Source organism: Oreochromis aureus, linkage group 3, assembly GCF_013358895.1.
Source record: "Oreochromis aureus strain Israel breed Guangdong linkage group 3, ZZ_aureus, whole genome shotgun sequence".
NCBI lineage: Eukaryota > Metazoa > Chordata > Actinopteri > Cichliformes > Cichlidae > Oreochromis > Oreochromis aureus.
This window is the reverse complement of record NC_052944.1, coordinates 9,256,059-9,277,929: the sequence shown is the minus strand read 5'-3', so window position 1 is coordinate 9,277,929 and position 21,871 is coordinate 9,256,059. Positions and strand designations below refer to the sequence as shown.

Below are 21,871 nucleotides of genomic sequence, written 5' to 3'. Positions count from 1 at the left end.
ACCATTATGAATTTAAATCCCTCCACAAAACTACTGAAAGACCAAAAACCTTTCATTCTCTTTACTGTTTGTAGCTGATCAATAATCTATCAGGTAGATATCAAAAGCAGCCCCTGGGCTAGAGGATGGTTCTGTATGTTGAAGGTTATCGTCATAGTTGAAAAATATATATTCGCTATAGAACAGAAGCAGTTATCTCTTTGTCTTTTTTTTCAAGGTTTTGTGTGTGCTACATCTTTAATTTGCTCTATTTAGGAAAAATGTTATGGTTTAAAGTACATTTCCTACTGTTGCAACAGATGAACCTCACAGTTCCTCAGATATTATTACTGTGTGCAATTGATTGTTGTAAAATATTCTTTGACCTTTGAGCTTTCATATTTGGTAATTGTGTTTTCATGCATTCTCAATATGTCCAAAAAGTTTTTGTTTTTTAATCCAATGTCCCGTAATTACAAGGAGGGAGAGTTCCTGCCTTTACAACTTTACCAAGAGCCTTAGACTAAGCATTCTTTCACTGTTGGTTGCTATAGCACTGTATTTAGAAATCCTTTTTCATGTTCTAAGTGTTGTTTCGCACACCACATAACCCTAAAGCAATGCATATGTGTGTATGCAGGGGGGTGCTGCAGGGAGGATGAGGTATAACAGAAAAGATAATGGAACCCCACCAAGGTAGCGTGGCTGTTTGTTGGGCTTCAGACCCTCGCCACTTGCCGCTTTCTCTCTGCGTGTATTTCTCTCGCTTTGTCTCTCACCTTCCCCTCATGGTGACATTTTTCCAGGCTGTGTGTTGCCATGAATGACAACTAGGGGCTCTTTGGAGTGTATGTCGGCAGAGTGGCCTGGTAGAAAGAGATAAGAAGAGGAAGCCACACACATGCACACATTCCCAAACACACATGCATATTGTCCATTCCTTATTAAAAAAAGGACACAGAGACCTCCATGTCTAGAATCTAAAGTGAGTCTCAGTATCATTCTGCAAGTTTTTTTGTACCTTGTGTAATACTTACTGTATATAGAAATGTAAATCTTGTAGTGTTTACTGACATTGTTGCCAACAGTTATGCAATACCTTTGAAAATTTTCAAAGTTTAAATTAAAGTTCATTCAATGTTTTTTTTACATTGAGATGCTACAGCCCCAACTGCATATAAAGCAGTTTCCTTGACACCCATTACTTAGTTGCTGACTGTTGGTGGTTAGAGGACATTTCCGGCTCGGGAAATGGTTGGTTGCATAGGGCACACCTTGTACATTTTCCACCCTGTCATTTGTCAGTCAACAGGACCTTTTGCTTCTATTGGTAGCCACTTTAGTTGTTTGCCTCAAGGTTGAAATGAGTTTGTCTCTGTTATTTTGCGTGTCATTGCTGAACTTCATTGACATTGGCTGGTCTCTGGTTGCCACACTGATGCTAGTCTCCTCGTTATAAATGCTTAAGTATGAGTAGATCTGTTTAAATACTGGTTTCAGTATCAGTCTAAAATGGATTTAATGCTGGTTCAAACTGCAACACCCACGCATGTAAGAGCAGCATGGGGCTCCTTGTTTGTTTCTATCATATTATAGTATAAATTGTAGCACATGTGCTCAAGGTACAACGCAAATATACATACACACATACAGAAACCTGCTACTCGCGAACTGTGTGAAAACATAAAAGCATTTTAACATGTGTGCTTCCCGTAAGCCACAGATGCTCATTAACATGTAAAACCATACCTAGTAACTCAAGCTGATATGCCCACAAACATGCAGTCATATACCACAGCAGCAACGTTGAACTGCTGCTTGCCGCCCTGCCTCGGGGATGGTAGCGGCAGATGGCGCCTGTTCTGAAGTGCCGAGTACCCAGATTTGTTGGTTGGAGCCCCAAGAGGCAACGTTGATCATAGCAATGAAGTGGAGATGACACTGATCACTCTTCACCTCCTCCCCAGAGGTTCTGTGCTTTCAATAAGCGTAGAGGTGCTGAGAGATACTTGAGGTGCAGAAAGAGTAAGGAGAACGGTCGCAGTATAGGAGACGAATGCAAACAAACCACAGTCTTTGCATGGATGTCATATCCGGGGGGAATTTGAATGCAGGGAACGCACCACTACTACCTTGTTAACTAGAAACAACAGAGAAAAGGGTTGAATTGTCAGTGATAAGCCTGAGCAAAAAAGGGGGGAAAAAACACTCCTTGATTGATTTTGGTATTTTTGAGGCAGCTCTAATTATATGCTTTTGTTACTCACACTGATGAAATACTCAAACAGTTATTGATTTGGCTGCCTGACTCTTTTCCCAAAGCAGATCCATTCCACTACAGCTGGTATCAATCTTTATCCCAGTTTCAGGTGCCTTCTTTAGCTGTGCAATTAGTTTTAATTATAAGAGCTTATATGGAAATTGATTCATCTCAATGAGTCTAATATGGATTATTTCTAAGACACTTTTTTCTTTGTAGTTTATATTAAAATTCATATATCCCATCAATTTTTTTTTACTTGACTTTAAATAAACACATTACATTAACGACAGTATTGTATTTTTACTCAGTTTATTGAAAACACAAAACATTTTGTCAACCTTGTTGGAATAAATTGTAAAATCTCATTTATTTTCAGAATATTTGGATTATATTTACATGTACTTTTTCTTTTGAAACTGTCTTTGAATGCATTTATTTTGCTGAATTTAAAGAATTAACGCAAAAGAAAAAATATTGAAATGTTTAAACTACTGAGAATATTCTACACATACATAGGTCACACAGGTTTTCTAAAGAAGTTCATGGCCAGAGGAACATCTCATTAAGGAAACTGCTTGCTTTTCCAGTTTTCCCTTCACCTCTGGCCAGATAAAGGTCTTTTCCTTTAGTCCACAGTGGATAATTGCATATAATTGGATTTAGTAGTTTTGTGACATTGTGGTCAGATTGTCATCCTTGTCTGATAGAGAGAGCATGTGTTTTGCATTTTGTGAGAGTTTATGTTGTGATCATCAGTGACTTTGGGTCAAGCTTTTGAGAGACAGCATGATCCAAACAAGTCATGACCTCTGGTGACCTAATGTCAGGTATTCATCAGTGGCTTTTAGGTTGTCCTACCACAGCGATGTGCACTGCCCTGACTATTTAACAAATGCTAATGTTATTGCTTGTGGCACTTGTACGTTCCTTTTTTTATACTGCCACAAAGACTTTTAATAAATAAAAGGAACCAGTGGTAGCCTGCAGGGAATTCTAGTTCTTTGTGCCTCAAGCTGGCACATTAGCATTCGCAGAGAATGCTTGGATTAGAAGTAATCCTTGGGAAGCTTGTTCTTTCTGATTTTCACAATATCTTTAGTGCTAACCAGACCAGCTTTGGTGTTTTTTACACTACGCAGGAGTTCCGTGTGAAAGAATAGATCTGTGACAACTCCATGTCATGTTTTTTTTAACCTAGATATAGCCCTGTGTTTTACCTTTCGGTTTCAGTCACAGTGACTCATATTTTCTGTGCTGACTTTTTTTTTTATCTTCAAATAAAGTTTTAGTTGGCTAGCATGCTTTGGGAGAATGCAAACTAGAATTTTGTTTTTAGGAAATGGCGATGATTTCCTTTTAAACAAGGCTTTTGACCCTTGGCATGCTGTTGCCTTCAGGCAGCAAACCATTTTTTCAGTATTAGACTGCCGCTTAACATTTTTATTTATTTATTTAAAATTAATAACACACAACATGTCACTGTTAATTAAAATGACAGTAGATGGATGTCTAAATCTCTTCATGAACTGGCATGGGATGGGATGCTAGCAACTGCAAAGACTAATATCATTTTTATACATGTTTAAATTGAAATAACTGCATTAAACATAAGTCAGACTGACAGAAATATATAGGCCTGCAACAATAGTGACTAATCCATCCATGCATACACATTTAATTGGTTGTTGGATAAAATCCTTATATAAAAATGAACTTGATGTTTGTATAATAAATAAATAAACTGGTAGTTTCCCCCTTAATCTGCCACATGATAAAAAAAAAACTGGGATCAAATATGTTTTATCTTAAGAATATAATAGGGGGCTAACATTTTCCTTCTGTACTGCCATATCTGCCATCTTCAACTTGTTAACTAGTGACCCCTGTGCCACTGCATACAGGAATATTTAGGTTCTCTCTCTTTCATTTGCTTTCTGAGCTACTAATCCAGTTTCTTTTGGCCCACTGGGGATGAGTGGATCAAGGATAGACTGGTATTGAGCCACTGAGACACTGTTAGGAGCAGTTGGCATCACGAGGATAACAGCCCACAAGTGCCAAGTAAATGGTGACTCAGGCAACACCAAGCCCCTCTGATCTACTGCCAGAGACATCTATGGAGGTGGAGGTAGCGGATGTAGGACACAGGAGGTTGGGATCACAAATCAGCGAGGTCAGGCTGCCCATTTTCCAAATCTAAGTGAAAATATTGCTTTATGTTTGGAAACCTTTTCTTTGTGCTTCCTTTTCCACATTTTTTCCTAGGAAAAAATAGCTCAGAGAACAGATTGAGTGGTTTTCTTAAAGAGCTGTTGTGGGGCTTGAAACAGCATGGTGGATCCAAGGATGAATTCATGACAGATGGGATCAGTGGAGCCTAGCATAACAGCCTGATCTGATTAAGCAATCCTACATTTTTAGAGTGCCAGCCAAAATGATGGTGGTCTTGGTTGTGGTTTTGGCAGGAGCAGTGATGACAATATTTACACTGATTCCTAGGGGCATTGGCAAAAGGTACGTTTTACACACACACACATGTTGTATCTCTTGTACCTGAGGTTTCAAGAAAGTGGGGAGTAGTTGGGGTTATAGACTGCTTCATTGTGTTTGTCTTGTAATTTACATTATTTAAATGAGCAGATATCATTTGGAAGAGCTGAATATGATTTATTGAGACAAAGAAATTAATCAATGTATTTTGCAATTACATTCCGATGACCCATCATGGCGGAATGGAATTCCAGTGGTGACAGGATTCAGGACAGGGCATCCCAGAGTCTAGATCCTGGTAGTGGTGAAGATGAAGATTAAGACTAAAGTGGATCCCGAGTCACTTGGGTGAGGTAGAGGTGGGGAGGAAGTGGGTTGTATGAATGAGAGTCTGAAAGGGAGAATGACAGAGAGCACAAATTAAAACCATCCAGAGTGGTGGCAGATTGGCTTAAAAAAAGGCAGACAAGAAGATGATTGGACTAGAATAATGATGTAAGCATTGAGGTTGACAGCATGGGAAAGTGGTGGTGATGTAACAAACAGACTGGCAGCCAAACACCCTGCTTCTGTTTTATTTTAGATATCTAGCTGATATATTTATATCAGTGAAACTGACATGAATGTGCTTTGGATAAATTAGCATAAAGTATCAGATTGGACACACCTATTTGTTCATATAGATTTACCGTTGCTGTTTTTACCGACTGGGATAATACTAAACACATTAAACTTGCACACTTTTAACCATCTCGATTAGGTCATTCCAGTTACACCTGGGTCCAGTCAGTAGTCTACTGGTAAAATTTCTAGTCCTCTCAAAATTTTTGAGACAATTAACTGTGATGTACCAAGGTTGGTGCACAGCAACAACTCAACTACTTGAACAAGGCTTGCTGCCACTACCAGCGTCTAAACTCCAGAGTGTAAAATTTTGACAAGAACAACTGAACTCTCGCTGGATTTTTAAGACATTATACAAGATTCTGGACCAGATATTGGTCCAATACTGACCCTAAAAGGTGGATTGGATATTGGTAACCTGTAGCCAATCTAAGGAGCTTTAAAAGAAAACGACTGGACTTCATCTGTCATCCAAGAGGTTTCTTCAGTTCTAAAATCAAATGGTGGAGAGTCCCAGGTATTTAAGAGCTGTCCCTTAAGAGGGTCTATTAATCATGTGCCTCAAAACATGAGCCAAGGTGTGAAAAAAGGCATGGGCCATTATCACCAATGGTTTTGGGTGAAACCACTCTAGGACCTTGCCTCACCCTATTATATGACCTACCCAGATCACCCGATGCAAGGTGTAAGTCTTGGTTTGAGGTGCCTGGGAAGGGATCCCAAGACAGCATTGTAGGTGGAAGACAGTTGGTGTCATAAGCTGCCCCTTCTGTTAAAAGATGGCCGTTCACAGTGGAAATAGCTGCTTTCACTCTTCTCTGTTTTCTCTGTCCAAAATGTGAACATTGGCATCCTCGAAAGAGTGACCTTTGTCCTTTAGATGGAGATGTACAGCTGAGTCTTGCTCTGTTGTGGTGACTCTATTATGTTGTGCCGTGCGTTCATGAACTGGCTCCATTGGCTCCATTCCTCGCTGCACTGTACAGCATGCACTATGTTGTTTAGTTTGTGTTTGGGAGTTTCGTCCGTGGGACAAACCAGTTTTTGTCTGAAGGTGTGGCTGGGTCTGAAGTGCACTAGGTTGCTACATAAGAGATCACAATGTTGTTCTGTTTGTAATTGAAGGGTCCTGATCACCCCAAGTTTGTTTGCAGAGGGTGGTCGGAGTCAAAGAGTAGGTTCTGGTCTGTGTTTGCGGGCTTCCAGTAAACTTCAGTATTGAGACTTCCATTGCACAGTGCAGTCCACAAACAGAAAACTATTATCCTTTGTGTCTTCTGGTGAACTTTATGCTTCTCTCCACTGCGCTGAGTTGACCAGGTGTCATCTACACATCTGTGCCTGTGGCTATGTGCTCTGCCTTTGAAAGAGCCAAGAGTTTTACTTTCCACTTCTTCCATTAAAGGTTGACTACAATGTGTGACACTGAAGAGCCATAGCACGTCCATGTTTTATCTGTAGAAACCCTTGTACTTAAAATATGTGCTGGTAAGGCAGAGGTCTAACAGTGTGCAAATCTGACTTGGGGTAAAGCTGGTCCTCTTGTGTAAAGAGTTGTCTTGCTGTAGTTGTTTTGTGTCTCCTCTGCCTCAGTGAAAAGTGAGACTACATCTAAGGACCCTATGGTTTCATCTGGACTTTCCTTTTCCTCGCTCACCGGTTTACTTCCAAATAGTTTGTGTAGTCAGAGATACATAAGGTAGAAGCTAGAAGGAAGTTGGTCTGTGTAACAGTTGTTCAAAAACTTTTATTATACTTGCACAGTTAGAAATTATTTCACTCCAGCTGTCTCTTATCAACTCCACATGGAACATGTCTATGTGTGAGAAAAAAGAAGAAGCTGCCGCAACAGTAAATGAGAGCAGTTTGAATCAGCCTGATGACTCTCACTGAGCTGAAAAGAGACGAGCACAAAATTAGCCAAATAAAAGCAGTACATTTTTTCTAGTGATCTTATTGTATCTATCCTGAGCTTGTGTTCATTTATTATCATTTATTTATATGTCATTTATTCCAATCATTCTGCAGTGGCACACTATCTTATCTGGACTGAGGTTATTCAGATTCTAATTTGTTCTTTAACAAGCAAGTGATTCAAAGTGATACCTTTCGGGTGTGTGGCCAAGAAGGACAGAGAAGGATGGCACATCTAATGAACTGGCCTCCACGGTCATCTTATCTCATATCAGCTGTTTTGGCATCCAGCAAATGCTTAGTATATCCAGAAACCCCTTAATGACTCATTCTAGCTGAGAAATGGATCAAACTGGTTGAGACAGAGATCAAAGTCTGCAAAACCGTAACAAAACTTAAGCTAATTTTAAGAAATTAAAATGTAAATTTAAAATTTTGATTTTAATACATTCTTGTTTACTTTAAGGATCAAAATGTGGTCATGTGTTCAGTTCTGTTTCTTTTATTTTTTTCATTATGGAAATTTTTTAATCAACAGCGTTGGCTGTAATTGTCCACTTTCATTGTACTCTGTTTCTTTCTGTCCTTTGTTACTTTATTCAACTCTTTCCCCAATTGCTTTAGTAGATAGTAAATGCAATTTATTATTTTTTGCTTATTTCAAGCACAATTTGATTTAGGCGATTAACGGGCACGATTTTGTTAATAGCATGCAGATTTTACTGTGCACTTAATTTAACTTTATTTAAATTCTTAGTTATATAGCTTTTGCAAATGTGTAAGCCCCCCTTAACTTGAGCATTTTATATTTGACTGGGTAATGTAATAAAATACACATGGAGGTACTGAAAGATAAAAGTAATGAAAGAGGTAAAGTGCATGCTACAGTGTTAAGGCCAAATTCACAAAAGAAGAGGAGATGAAGCAGGTTTGGGAACACAAAGGAAACAGAGGAGTGCGAAGCAGAATGAGAATACACAAGCGTGGCCATCATCATGTCAAGATACGAGTCTGTTGCTATGCCAACAAGGGTCAGCTTGCTACAGCATCTCATGCATTTGCCCACACAAAGCCTAAAAAGTGATAAACTACTTTAAAGAGAACCAGACTTTGGAAGAAAATAAAATCTATGTTATTAAGGGGAAAGTAATTGTTGGTGTCTTTTTTTCTTCTTCTTTCACCTCAACATTATAGCTGCAGTACCTCTATATAGTTCAGGGAAATATACAGTACAGTACTTGACAGCTCAAGGCGGGACACATCAGTAAAGGACAAATTATTAATAAGGGCAATACTGGACTTTCCAAGCAGGTGGAAATATGGATTCTGTTTAAATTCATAAATAGAAGAAGTCTCACCTTGCTCCACTGGTCACATTTATGAGAAAGTCTTTCTATTAAACCCCTTTGTATTAACATTAACTGATACCCAATTACAGATCCATGTGAGGCTTTTTGTTTTTGTTTGTTTGTATTTATTTATTTGTTTTAAGTTTTGTGTCCATCATACGTGAAACCCCATTCCAAACAGAGCAAGGCTATTTCACACCACAGCGGCACCAGACATCTCCTACATTGTGTTTAACATTGTTGAAATATTTGTTTACAAGGTTCAGTGCCATTTAATTTTCTTGTGATCAGCTCACTCTCTTCTCTCTCCCTCCCTTCAGCTCCTTCTGGTTGCTCAAACTCAGGAGCCCTTTTGTTTGAATATGCAGAGGACTTCTGTCTCACTGTTATTTGTTCAGTTTGCCTAATTAGACTTTGGCAACATGAAAGCAAGCAGCAGGGCTTTTTGCTCAGCTGCTGAAACTAAACAAGATACTGTTGTATCTCAATGAAAAGGCAACTTTGGATTTGTTGTTACCTTAATTTAGGCATTTTATGATATAACACTGGAATCACAATATGGAAAAAATAATAATTTTTTCTCTTTCTTGCACATGTTTTATGGTATTTTTCAGATTTCTTCTTTCTAATATTTGATATTTCCTGTGTATTGAGCTAACAAAAAGTTTTTGTTCAAGGTGTATTTAAGGATGTGTTTAAATCTTCAACTTTAGGACAGTAGCCAGTGTAAAGGCACATTTTTAAAAATAATTTAACAACAATCTATTGTAAACTGTTAAAAGGCATTAAGAACTAGAGATTCTAAGATTTAGACTAATTATTAGAATAAACTATTTAACACTCTTTGTATAATTCAGCTTGCTAAAAAGACTGTTTAAGTACCTTTTCATTTACCATTGTGAGACAAAGAAACACATCATTATCCTGTAGTGAGTAGGGAGGATAGACCATTTGGGACTTTCCAATCTCAGTTAAATCAGCTGCTTATCGTTTCTCACAAAGAGGATTCCAGCCTTACAAAATAGGCACATGAATAATGAATACATTTGTTACAGAAATTTCCATGAATTTTGCGATAATTACGCTCGCGCAAATGACTGAACTTCCAGGAGCACTACAGATTTGGTGGTCTAATAGTGTTTACCCGACCCAGTGAGTGAAGTTAGTGTGTTGTCTCAGTTGGAAGACATTAATTTTCCATTATGGGTTGTTGTTGTAGTTACCTGCTGAGACCCACCCCCTGACACAAGACAGGAAGTCGCTCTGACAAAAACTCACGGGCAGCTACATATTCAGGCAAAATCATTATAACTGTTTTTTTTCCCTTTCCCTAACACAAATCTACAGAACACAGTGAAGGGCTGTTAGTGAAGAGAAACAGGACTGAGCTTCTAAACAGAGCCTGAAGGGAGAACATTGTCAAAATGAAACATTAAACATCAACAAATGCTCAAGGCAAGGTGTTATTTTGCGCTAACGTCCCTGTAGATCACTTTGCTTCTGACTTGAGCTTCTATAGCTCAGAGGTCCAGGAGATTTTCGTCTTGTTTTTACTGTGGGTAACTAATGTTGGATTGCTTTGCAGTAGAAACGGGACTGATATTAACAATCTCAATGAGAAACAACTTCATATACTTTTTTTATAGATTGTACTTATACTCTCTATTACTGACTGATAATGATTGTTTATTCTTTTATATCCTTGTCTGATGATGAAGATACCTTTTACTTTTAGAGGATTCTAATTGTTGTGCTATTAGCTTTTGGCAATCTTCGTGTGTGTTAGGGTTGGGTTTTGGGCTTTTAAGAAAGGTGCTGTGGTTCCACGGCTATAATCTTCCACTTAAGGACTGGCTTCCTGCCTTCCTTTCAATACTTCTTGGCGGCTTGTTTCCCTGTCACATCTGATGTTGTAATTATAGCTTCCAAAATCCTGTGAGGAAAGAAATGTTCAGGACAGCATGCATTTTGTGGTCCACTCTCCACTTTCAGCTTCTCTAATGTGTTGAGTCCATAAGTGGCAATCAGAGGACACTTATTCATTCTATGAATAAGTTATTCTATGACGCTGGCTGTTTAAAAAGAGGATGGATGGACTGGAGAAATCGTGTAAGGAACATCTGCAGAGTGAAAGAGGAAGGGTATATATATATATATATATATACATAGAAGTTTTGAGATATCCATGGGGGGCTAGTGTTGAGTTTTGACCTCAGGAGACCTTATCTAGGAGATAAGGATAGTATGTTTGCTGTATGATGTCATATTGGCGATGGTACAGCTTCTTCTTTCAAATAAATGCAGTGGGGTTTCATGTAAGAGCTGCTGAAATACTGAAGCGCCTCTGACCTTGTACTGTATAATTAGGCATAAGTGAAGAAATCACCAACATCCCTTCTGTATGCTAGCTTTGATGGCTAGAACATGAAATTAGTCCAAGTTCTCCAGCTTGACATATGGAGCTCCAATTTATTTATGAACTGTTTAATTAAGACGGATCAGTGACTGTAAGATCGTTACCCCTCACCGATCTCCAAGATGCTCTGATATATTCCATGACATAGTTGTGTTTTAATGAACAAGAAGTGGGAGTCAAAATGATTTACCGAGTGTCACAGAGCTGATTAGGAGATCTTGGGGAGCACAATATCTTGAGATGAAGTATTTTCCATTGTGATCCTTCATTATCTTCCCACACCCAGAGTAAACTGTTATTAAGACAATAAACAACGCTCAACGTATTTGTAATATGTGTAGGCCCATGCTGAATAAAAATACACGTATTGCACTGATAGGTTTTTAGTTATGAAAAGTTGGTACCTTTAAATGTTGGTAATTTGGCAGTGCTTGTTCACAACCCAAAGCAATAGCACTACAATCAAAACATATTGTTTTACTTTACCTGTCATGGTGGTGTTGGTTTGAATATTGTTTATCTGCAAACCTTGGCATTTGCAGTGTTCATTACTTATTGTAACTTTTATAGTAAATCAAGTTATTCGACAGACTTCCAAATGACTTTGTGCATTGCTGCTGCGGAAAGTGGAAACTGACCATAAAGATTTGATCCTTCACTCGCTTAGTTAAGTTCTTTGCCTGGGGTCAACAGTATTGCTACAATAATCAGATGTATGCAGAGACACACAGAAGACAACTGTAAAATGCCGTAAAGAGTTTTTGTTGATAAAATTAAAATATATGAAATTTATGAGCTGTCTATACATCAAAGCACTGTAAGTGCATAAATAGTTCAATTTAATGCCATGTCTACTGTATCATATAATCATTAAGTGAGTCACAGCCACAGCCAGATAGTAGTGCAGTAAAGATAACAACAACAAACAACCTTTATTTGTCGCATGCACAATAGATATAATAGAATACATACAGTGAACTGCTTGTGTCCAAGCTGCAGATATAACATTCCAGGGCTTGGTTTTAACATGGGGGGGTCCACTAGAACCCATACTGGATACCAGGTGGGAATCAAACTCGTGACTCCCACACCAAAGGTGTGTAGTCTTACCACTACACTATCTAGCTGCTCTAAGAACAGGGGCAGCCAAGAGCTCCAAGGGTCTCTTCTTCTCTTTCCAGTCAGTATTTGGTCATATAAACAGGTAGTTTCATCTTTAATACATAAACAAAAAAAAGGTTTGGCCACCCCGGAGTCAATGTCAAAAGTGCTACTGAGGTGTGAAGTCTACAGTATGTAATAAATTACCTCGACAAATCCCAAGGCCAAGTTAGAGCCTTATTTCCCCCTCTGTTTTTCACTTGTTTTGTATGTTTTGTTTTGAATGCTAGTAATTGTATCATGAGGGCTTACCAAAAGAAATGATTTGATTATGTTTGCTTGACTGCTTTGACAGCTTATCAAACTCAGGCATGTAAAATACTCCATGCTCATGATTTCTACCCAGCCTGCTCAACAGTTCTTAAATTTATACAGTTGCTCAGATTAGATGAAAACACCATCATATGCTTTTTGCAAATAAAATCTTGAAAACATCGGTTTAGAATTGTTGGGTGATGTTGCTGGTCCAGAAAAGACCTTTGACCTTTGAAGGTACACTACCTTAATTTACATACTAACAAAAGCTGAACCTATTGACCAGATTTGAATGAATCAAAGCTTTTCAGGTGTTCATGTAGCTATTTGATTGAGGGTCATTGCAAACATTAGGGAAATACACAAGGATCCCTCTCAGCATGCCTTGCCATCTCTTTTTCCACAGCAAGCCAAATTTGTCTGATGTGGTCTCAAAGCAACCTAATGTTAAAGAACATACCTTTAACATATGTCTCTTCCTTTTTGAAATAGGGCATTGAAAGAAATCAAAGCGGGACTGTAGAGGTGTTCTTCGCTCCTTAGCTCCTACTATCTCCATCTTTCTCTCATAGAATAGATATCCATGATTAATTATTAAAGCACTTTAAATCAGCCACAGTTTAATATTACTTTAGCTGCTCTAAGATACTGCATTATACATCTGACTACTGGGAGGAATATTGTTCACGTTCAATCAGAACCATTTTCCGACATCTTTCAGCAGATGTTTTTACAAATTGCCCTAGTTTGTTTCTGAGTACTCCAGAGCCATGCCTGCACTTTTCAGCAATGAGAGATATAAAGTAATAATCATACTGTGAAACTTTATCTTAGCCCAGGTCTAGTAAAAGCCATTGATTTGTGGACGTGTCAGATGTTTTGGATAGTGTGCACTTTTATATTGTGTGCCAAGGGTGCACTAAGCAATAAGCTGCATATAAAAGAATTTATTGTTCTCATTTTATATTTCAATACTTTTATACACTTTGTCTGTTTGGTTTTCGGTAATGCTTACTGAAGTCGCTAACGTCATCACAGGCAGTGTCCTTGAAAATATAAAGAATACTTAACTGCTGTTGACTACTGCCTTGGGATCAGCAGGTAAAGAAAAGGGGTTGTGTCAGTATGGTGTGTGCTTCCAGGAAGCACATAAACTGTGGTGGCCATATGTGAGTGACAGTCCTCAGAGAAGGATGCTGTTTAGCATGCCATTAAAACACCACAGAGGTGGCTGGAAAGTGAACACTTCCATCTGATGAGAGTATGGATGTCCATCTAATGAACAAGATATAGCGTGAGGGAAGGAAATTGGTAGAAAAAAACAATGAGGATGACTCAAATTTTTCTATCTACCCTCCAAGTGTGGTTAATGTGTTAGTGCTGGTGCCCTGAGATGATCGATGACTGTTGACGCTTTGAATGTTTTCAGTTGCTGAAGAAAGGTCTGGACTGCAGGCAGGCCACTTCAGTCTTTTACTATGAAGTCATGTTGTTTTAATAGCTGCAGTGTGTGAATTTAGAATTGTCTTGCTGAAATATGCGTGGCCTTTCCCGGTGCTCCACTGCACTGCTGCCTTGCACATATGCAAGCTGCCAGTTCCATATGCCACTGATGCACCACCATACCATCAGGATTCAGAACTGAGTGCTGATAACAAGCCGGGTGACCTCTCTCTTCATGAGTCTGAAGGACACAGCATCCATGTTTTCCGAAAATAATTTCAAATTTAATCCTTTTTTGATAACTGAACAATTTTCCACTTTGCCTCAGTCCATTTTAAATGACCTTTGAGCCAAAGACAATACTACCATTTCTTCATTATTTTCATATATTTCCTCTTTTTCACATTTTTACATTCAGGAAAATTATTCTGAAATCGTCAAGACTTTGTAGATGCTGTTTTTTTAATCTCTTTTTAAACTTAGTCATGTTACTATCTAGTTGCTAGTTCACCTTAATAGTGGCACAATGTTCTCCAGCTTACTTTTCCAGCAATTTTTTGCCCAGTCCAAACTTTTTTGAGACATGTTGCTGCTGTCAAATTCAAAATCACCTAAAATATTGCTTGAAACAGTGAACTCTCTCAATTTCAACATTTGATATTTTTTCGCATTTTTTTGTTGTGACTAAACTACAAGTTTGTGAGATTTGGAAAACATTGCCTTCTGTTTTTATTGTTTACATTCCCAAGTGTCACAGAGCTGATTAGGAGATTACATTCTGTTTACATTTTCTCACAACTTTCTTTGGGGTTATTTGTTCACATGGTTCAATTGCATTAAAGTTCCATTAAAGTCTTTATTTGTTTTTAACATGATCTCTGTCCAAATTGTGTGGTGTAGTGTATTGTAGTATAGAGTAGTGTAGTGCTGATCAGACTCTGCATCATTCAGTCACCTTTAACTGCTGCAAGCTTATATTCTGGCCTTCACTCCCTCACAGTGCCAGACTCGGCAACTGCTGTCAGTTAGTCTTGTTCCAGCCCTTAGCAGCCCTGAGATTCTGCTAACCCTGTATAACCCTGCTTTTCCTCCCTCCAGTTCCACCTCCAGCCGCATCCTTGCCCCTCTGCCACTGGCTACCATAGCTCTTTTAGCCTAACTTCAGCCATAACCAATTGTCTTGCTGCAGCAAATCAGTCTTGGTCTCTGTTCTACATTTGGGCTGTTTTAGTTTGGTCCCGATAAGAGCAAAAAAATGATGAGGTAGAAGAGAGCAGGAGGTGACAGCAGCTGGCTCATGCAGGGCTCCGCATGGAGAAGGGGAATGAGAAGAGGTCAAAACAACAAAGGGGAACAAGAGCATTTGAGATAACATGCAAACGTGACTCCTCCTAATGACAGAATTATTACCCTGCTCCATCTGCCATTCAATCAAAACCACCCAATCTCAGCCGTTCTCCAAACAGTGCTCGTTCCGTTAGGCACTCCCATCTGTACTCACCAAAAATAAGGATGTGATCAAATGCTCAAGGATAGAAACTCGTAGTTTGGACTGAGATGTTGTCATGTTCACAGTGTGTGTGGAGCAATGCTGCTTTTGGCTGTGGTAAATTTGTTTTGTGCTTCAATATTAATGTGGGATGGAGCGTTTTTCTTGTGTCTGTTGTTTCTGGATATCTTAAAGTGATCAGTAATTTATTTTTTCTGCCATGCTGCTGCCTCTCTTTCAACAACTTGCTAGTGAAAGTCATTAAAACTCCAATCGGGATCTGGCATGTTGGGAGTCTGACATCCAAGACTTGTGCCAACTCAACATGATGAGTGCGACTGGCTGTATGTGGCTTTTGTGTCCTGCAATTTGGAAGAAATCTTTTACATTTCTCTATTTTACTTTTTAATACAATACCTTGGAATCACTGTGTCCTTTTGATTATCTTTTGGCTACCTTTTGTTATCTGCACACCTGTCTCTTAATCTTTCATTTGCACAGGCTGTGAGGATGCCAATGACACCTTGTTTTCATGACTTTATTTTTTTTGTGTCTTTTTCTGTCTGTTTTACCTCTTCTTTGGCTTCTTTTGTGTTCCTTTTCCATAAAATTGTACCACTGCTTTTTGCTCGGCTAAGCTGGATGAGGTCGGGGTGGGAGGTGGGGGGATGTATTTGAATGATTTGGTATGCAGCGACAGCACCATTCTGTTTCATTGCAGGAGCCTTCGCCTTATCTCCTTAATGGATTATGAGCAAGGGAACAAAAACAGAAGGAGGCAGAGTGAGAATGATTGAACTCCCTGCAAAGGGCCGGCAGGAAACGGACTGAAGCCAGATAAATAAAACACTCTGCCTGTATATTTCTTCTTCCCCTGAATCACAGATGTTATTAAGAAAGAGGACAATAGGAACAGCTTGTAGTGAAGAGTCATTTGAGCTTCTGTAGGCTTTGCCTTCTGATTTGTCTGCCTGCTGGTTGGTAGTGTAGATGTGTTTGTGCATAGACTAACAGCTAGCCACTTTTGACTATAAACACTTTTTTTTGCCTGGTTTGTCTTCAAGAAAAAGCAGAAACCAAATGTTTAGAAAACTTTAGCTGTCAAGCACTGCAGTTAGTCACTCTTTGTGCTTAAAATTGTTACACAGACAACATTTGCTGTTCGTGCAAGCTGTCTCGGCTGAGATTAGTTCTGCTTTAAAGGTTGTTGCTCTTATTTGGTACTGCTAGAGTTCGAAATCTGTGTTTTAGCACATTATTTATTTGGGAGGTTAGGTGAAAAATTGTACTGAGAATTAATGATTGCTATTTAAATGTATGCTGGATATAATCTGCATTAACAGACACTTCCAGGGTGTCATAGAATCCATAGATCAGATCACTGCGGCTAACTGGGACTTGAACTTTTGTTTGTTTGCCAGATGCTGAGATTAAAACCAGAAGTAATGTTTAACAGTTTAAGGCTGTTGCTCTGTGTTCCCTCGATCTTAAATGGTTATTTATATTAAGCTGTTTGCTGATAACACCAAAAGTCTTATGCTTGAAGTGGTATTGATCAAGAAAAGACAGGTTGAGATGAAATGATTCGACCTTCTGGGTCTTCTAGTTCAACAGACATAGTGCTGTTTGTATTCCGTGCAGCCTGGGGTTAAATCCAGTTTGCTGTAGCTGTTTAGTGTATGTGGGAATAAACTCTGCTTGAGGCCATAGCGCTTCAGTCTTTTCAGTGTTATTTATCTGACTGACATGGTTTACTTCCAAGAATTCTATTGGAAAACATGCTGCTGTATGTGTGCAGTTGATGACCACTGTCAGCTGATAGGGAGCTTACAACAGCTCTTTTCCTGTTTTTCCCTTTTTGTCACGCTTTTTCTCTTATAATCACCAGTACGATAGCTTTTCCCAAACAGGAACTATATAGTAGCTAAAGAGAGTGGGGATGTTAAAATGTTTCAACTGGTCACCATCTGCCCACCAATGTAAAATTACTAATAACAATCCATATACTTTATACTGTGTCCATATACAATTATATTTCTCCTCTATAGTCTTTATTTCGCCTGCGAGGTTCGACTCAATAACTAAAAAATGCAAGCAACTGCTTCCTGAATGACACTCTTGTCCTGTTCATAAACACCAACTCCATCATCTTTGATTCTTGCTGGCAGCGATATTTCTTGGTCTTCTCTGCAGCCTCAGTAAGGTTAGTGTAGTGACACATGAACTGCCTGCTGGAGGTTCTGGTTAGAGAAGTAGAAGAAGAACTACTGACATTAGCTGTAGTCCAAGATGATGGAGTTGGACTACATCCTGCTGTGGAAGTAAAGTCTATGTCTGGAAAAGTCTGAAGTTGACTAGCCAATATATTCATCCAGTTGTGAAAACCATGAATTGTAAAACTACTTTTCCGTGTTTGTAACTTCATTTAGTTTAGGCAACAACCTTTGACAGGTGGACACTGTTTAGGTTGTTGCTTATTTTAAAGACAGCTGGAAGCACGTTGTTGGCTTTATGTGGGGGAGTACTCTTTCTGGGATTGTATTCTCAACAGTTTTCTGTGTGTGTGTTTATGGCATTGAATAATAATACAGTATCTCGAACTGATCTCTGTGACTATGGCTTTTTGAAAGTTGCATAATGTAAGATTTATATTACCTACTAGCACCAACATTGTCTCTGTTGAATCTATTGAAATGCGTGTTTGGCTAGACGTTTGCTTGGTAGCCTACAGCCAGCTTAATAACTGCTTCCGAATGGTGTTCTGATAATATCTTGCCACATTAGGGTGCAGAGAACGTTTGATCCTGTAGCATGTTTCCAGATTTATCTTTGACCTCCTCTGTGTGAACCTTGCAAAGCTCTTTGTGTGTGTGTGTGTGTGTGTGTGAGTGTGTGTTTGGTTTGAGTACAGTTGGATATGAGATACCAGGTTCAAGCCTTTTCTGCCAAACAGTTCTCTGTGTGTTCCATAAGTACTCCAAAGGAAAAAAAAGCATTTGTGAGAGCAATAGCCTTCGGGGGTTGCGCCAAATAAAAATGCTTTTTTTTCTAACCCCCCCACCCCCCCACACACCTCACTCAAGAAGTGTTTGCTCGTTTTCCGTTACTATTCGCTCTTTCTCTCTATCTTTCTCTCTCTTTCTCGTTTTTTACCTTTGATTTGAACTCTGACATCCAAGTCTGCCCCAGGATGTCTGTCACAAACTGCAGTCCAACGTTGTGACAATGCTTTTTTTCTTCCCGTGCCTTTTATGACCTTCTTTTCTTCCTCTTTCTGTTCTTTTTTTCTGTTTTTTCCCTTTCAAGGTCTGGCGCACCTGACGTTAAACGACCAAGGTATGGGTTCATTCCTTTTTTATTTTGGTTCTGTTTTTTAGAGGAACTGACTCAGCCCTCTTTGCCCCAAAACTACTGCTTTCTCTCACAGTTTCCTCCTCTGCTTTTTACCTTCCCTCTGTGCCATATCCCTCCATTTTCCCCAAAATCCTCCTCCTTGGCTTTTAATCTTTTGCATCATTCTCCCCTGTTGCTGCCCCTTCTTTGTCACATTTTCCTTTTTCCTTTTTGACTTTTGGTTATGCCTCCTGCTTCTCCTTCCTCTCCCTGCTGCCATATCTTTGTGCTTTTTTGTGACCTCCACCAATACGTGTCCCACCCTTTGTCCTGTCCTATGGCTCACGTCCTGGACCTTCACCTCTGACCACCTTTGACCCCGACGACCTGACCCCGGGGCTGAAGGTAACACTTTTCTGCTATCCCTTTTCTTTGGGTTTAAACAAGAATAATTTAACAAAACAAAAGGAAGAAAAAAAATCCTGCTGATTCTATTGGAAATGTGTTTGTTGGTCAAAATTACAACAGCAAAATGTGTCCACACTCTCATTCACTAACACTTCAAGGTGAAAGTGTTGTCGAATGTGCAGAGTTTCTCTTCACCACTCTGCTGACATTCCCATTGTTTGGCACTCTGATGTTTTAAAGGGCAAACAGTTCAAGTTCTGATGATTCTTGAATTGTCATTGTTATTCTGTTTTGAGACAATGTATTTGCAATTGTTTTGACACTGCTATGAACACTGGATGTTATTGATGTTATTGACTGCAATGTAAACACTGACCTGCATATGTCACACACCAGCTGTTTAACCTCTGCACACCCCACTTTTCTCCCTCAGCGTCTGCAAATTTTTCAGAAAGGTGTTTAATTCATGATCAAAGGTTAAATCTGAATATTTGATTGCAATTTGTGCAGCCAACATGCATTTTAAACTACACTTAGCGGATGTTTATTAGTTTCTCAATTGTATTCATCGGGCCTTCAATCTTCATAAAAAAAAGTGTTAAGCAAAGCCCACAAGAAAGAGAAAATGAACAAGTGCAATGCATGTTCTGACCTTTACTGGGGTGGAGACATTGCTTTTTTCTATCGTGGAAGTCCACAATTCAAGCAGGCTTGAACTCTGCTTTTACTGTTTAATCTTACTGTCCTCTATTGATACAGAACAAATGAGAGACATGATCAAGTTCATTAAAAAATGTCAAATGGGCTTTAAATCCCACCTTACCTAATATAACATTGTTTGATGATTTGAACCAAAGCCATAGCATTCATCATTTCTGGATTTTTGCTTCACAAAGCTGAGATTAGGCCTTATATAATAATGATGTGAAAAAATTACATAACTGTACCAGTTGTATCAAAGACTGATGCTGAAAATTAAGACATACTTTAAACAGACATTTAGTTTGCATTAGATGTGCGCTGATTGATTCACTATGGAGGGCAAAAGACAAATGCTTTTTTTGATCACTGCTCATCATTAATCAGAAGAAGTGAGTCTGCTTGTTAATCAGCTCATGTGCTTCCTTTTCCATGTGCCAATTCTGACAAAACTTCAAAAAAACAAAGAACTCCATTCTGTTTCTCTGCCATCTCTACATGCTGCTTCTATTTCTGCAGACCTTGCATCTCCAAAGTGTCAATAAATGTTTTGAATGGAATTATTCCTCATCTTAACTTAACTGCATAGTAAATATGTGGTGGTGTTTTACATTACAATGTTAAATCAACCTTGTTAACCCCACAAGACCACCCAGTAATACATTGTGCCTTATTTAGTGACAGGGACATACCTTTGAAGAGATATACTGGGCCAAAGTCTGTGGATCGGGAACTAGAGCAATGGAGATGCAAGGATATTGTTGGTGACAACATGCATACTTTGTGCTGGCATGGCCCCATTTGTTAACTAAAAGGGATGCACCAATGAACTTCTTCCATCTGTTCTGATTAGATGCACATACCTTTTCTTAAGGTATCTTCCAGTACTCAGAGCCAAGTGTGAAGTACTTTGAGGCAACAGTGCTAACCAGTGCACCATTATTCCATAGAATTTAAAGGATTGTAATGATTACTCAGAGACATGTGGTAGATTCTATAACAAACAAGCATCAGGGCTAAAAAATGCACAACAACCCATTTCTATTTAATAACAATAACTGATTATTAATCAAATTGATTGTAATATTATCTACAATTGATAATGAAGAACCATAAAAAGTGTAGTATGTGTAGTATCTGATGTTATGTTACTGTTATTTTGCCCTTAAAATACATGAATGATGGTCTAACTCACACAAGATTTATTGATAACCAAATACTCCACTGTGTCTCCTTAAATAGATTATGATCATCCTGTGAAAGACAACAAGACCTGTGGAAAACAATCAAAAAAAAAAAATCATACTTTAGGATCTTACTTTGTGGAAGGATCTTACTTTCAAGAGTTTGGAGTTCGCCTTGTAATCGGAAGGTTCTAGTCTTACTGGTGGTTATGTAAGTGTCCCGCAGCCTCGCCTCTGTCAGTGCGCCCAAACAACTAGCTGCCTGACCAAATAAATTGCGTGAATGGGTGAATTACATTAATCCTTTAAAGGCGTATTCTAGGCCATTTACCATTAATATTTGTATTCTACTTTCAAAAATTCTTTAATTAACAAATTAATGACAACGACAAACTTTGGTTGTATGTTATCAGTAAATGCATTCAACATAACAGGCAATAATAAAACAATCTGAGTAATGTAGAATTCCCCTTAATCACATGTGAAATGCAGCTTTAGCTCAGAAAATTTAGACTTGTTTAAATGTAATTCCTGCAGAATAAACTTAAAAAGACTGACTTGCTTCTAGTTTACAAGAATAATGCAACCACAGATTGCTAAACACACCTTAAGCTAGAAAGACCTGCTGTGTATTTGGTCTGAAACAGCAAATCTACTACTTTATGCATGCTCACTTAAAGGACAGAAAGTCCACAAGTGTTCAGAATGAAGTGAAATAATAACCGACCTTGCTCTCCCATGTGCCACGTGCTAATGAGACCCAAAAAATAAATGTTCACTCTTTTGGAAGAAGCCTTTTCATGTATCATTCTTCCTTCAGACAAACTCTCTTCCTGCTACTGCTTGTGCTCTATTGGAATTAAA

The 21,871-nt window shown here is 38.7% G+C and overlaps 1 protein-coding gene across 1 annotated transcript in view; it reads left to right on the top strand.

Moving 5' to 3' along the window:
* nrxn2b (neurexin 2b) overlaps positions 1 to 21,871 on the top strand; it is a 654,120-nt gene that overhangs the window by 150,077 nt on the left and 482,172 nt on the right. The window contains exon 4 of the mRNA XM_039609711.1: positions 18,690 to 18,719. Coding sequence (XP_039465645.1) covers positions 18,690 to 18,719 — 30 coding nt within the window. The remainder of the gene's footprint in view (positions 1 to 18,689; positions 18,720 to 21,871) is intronic.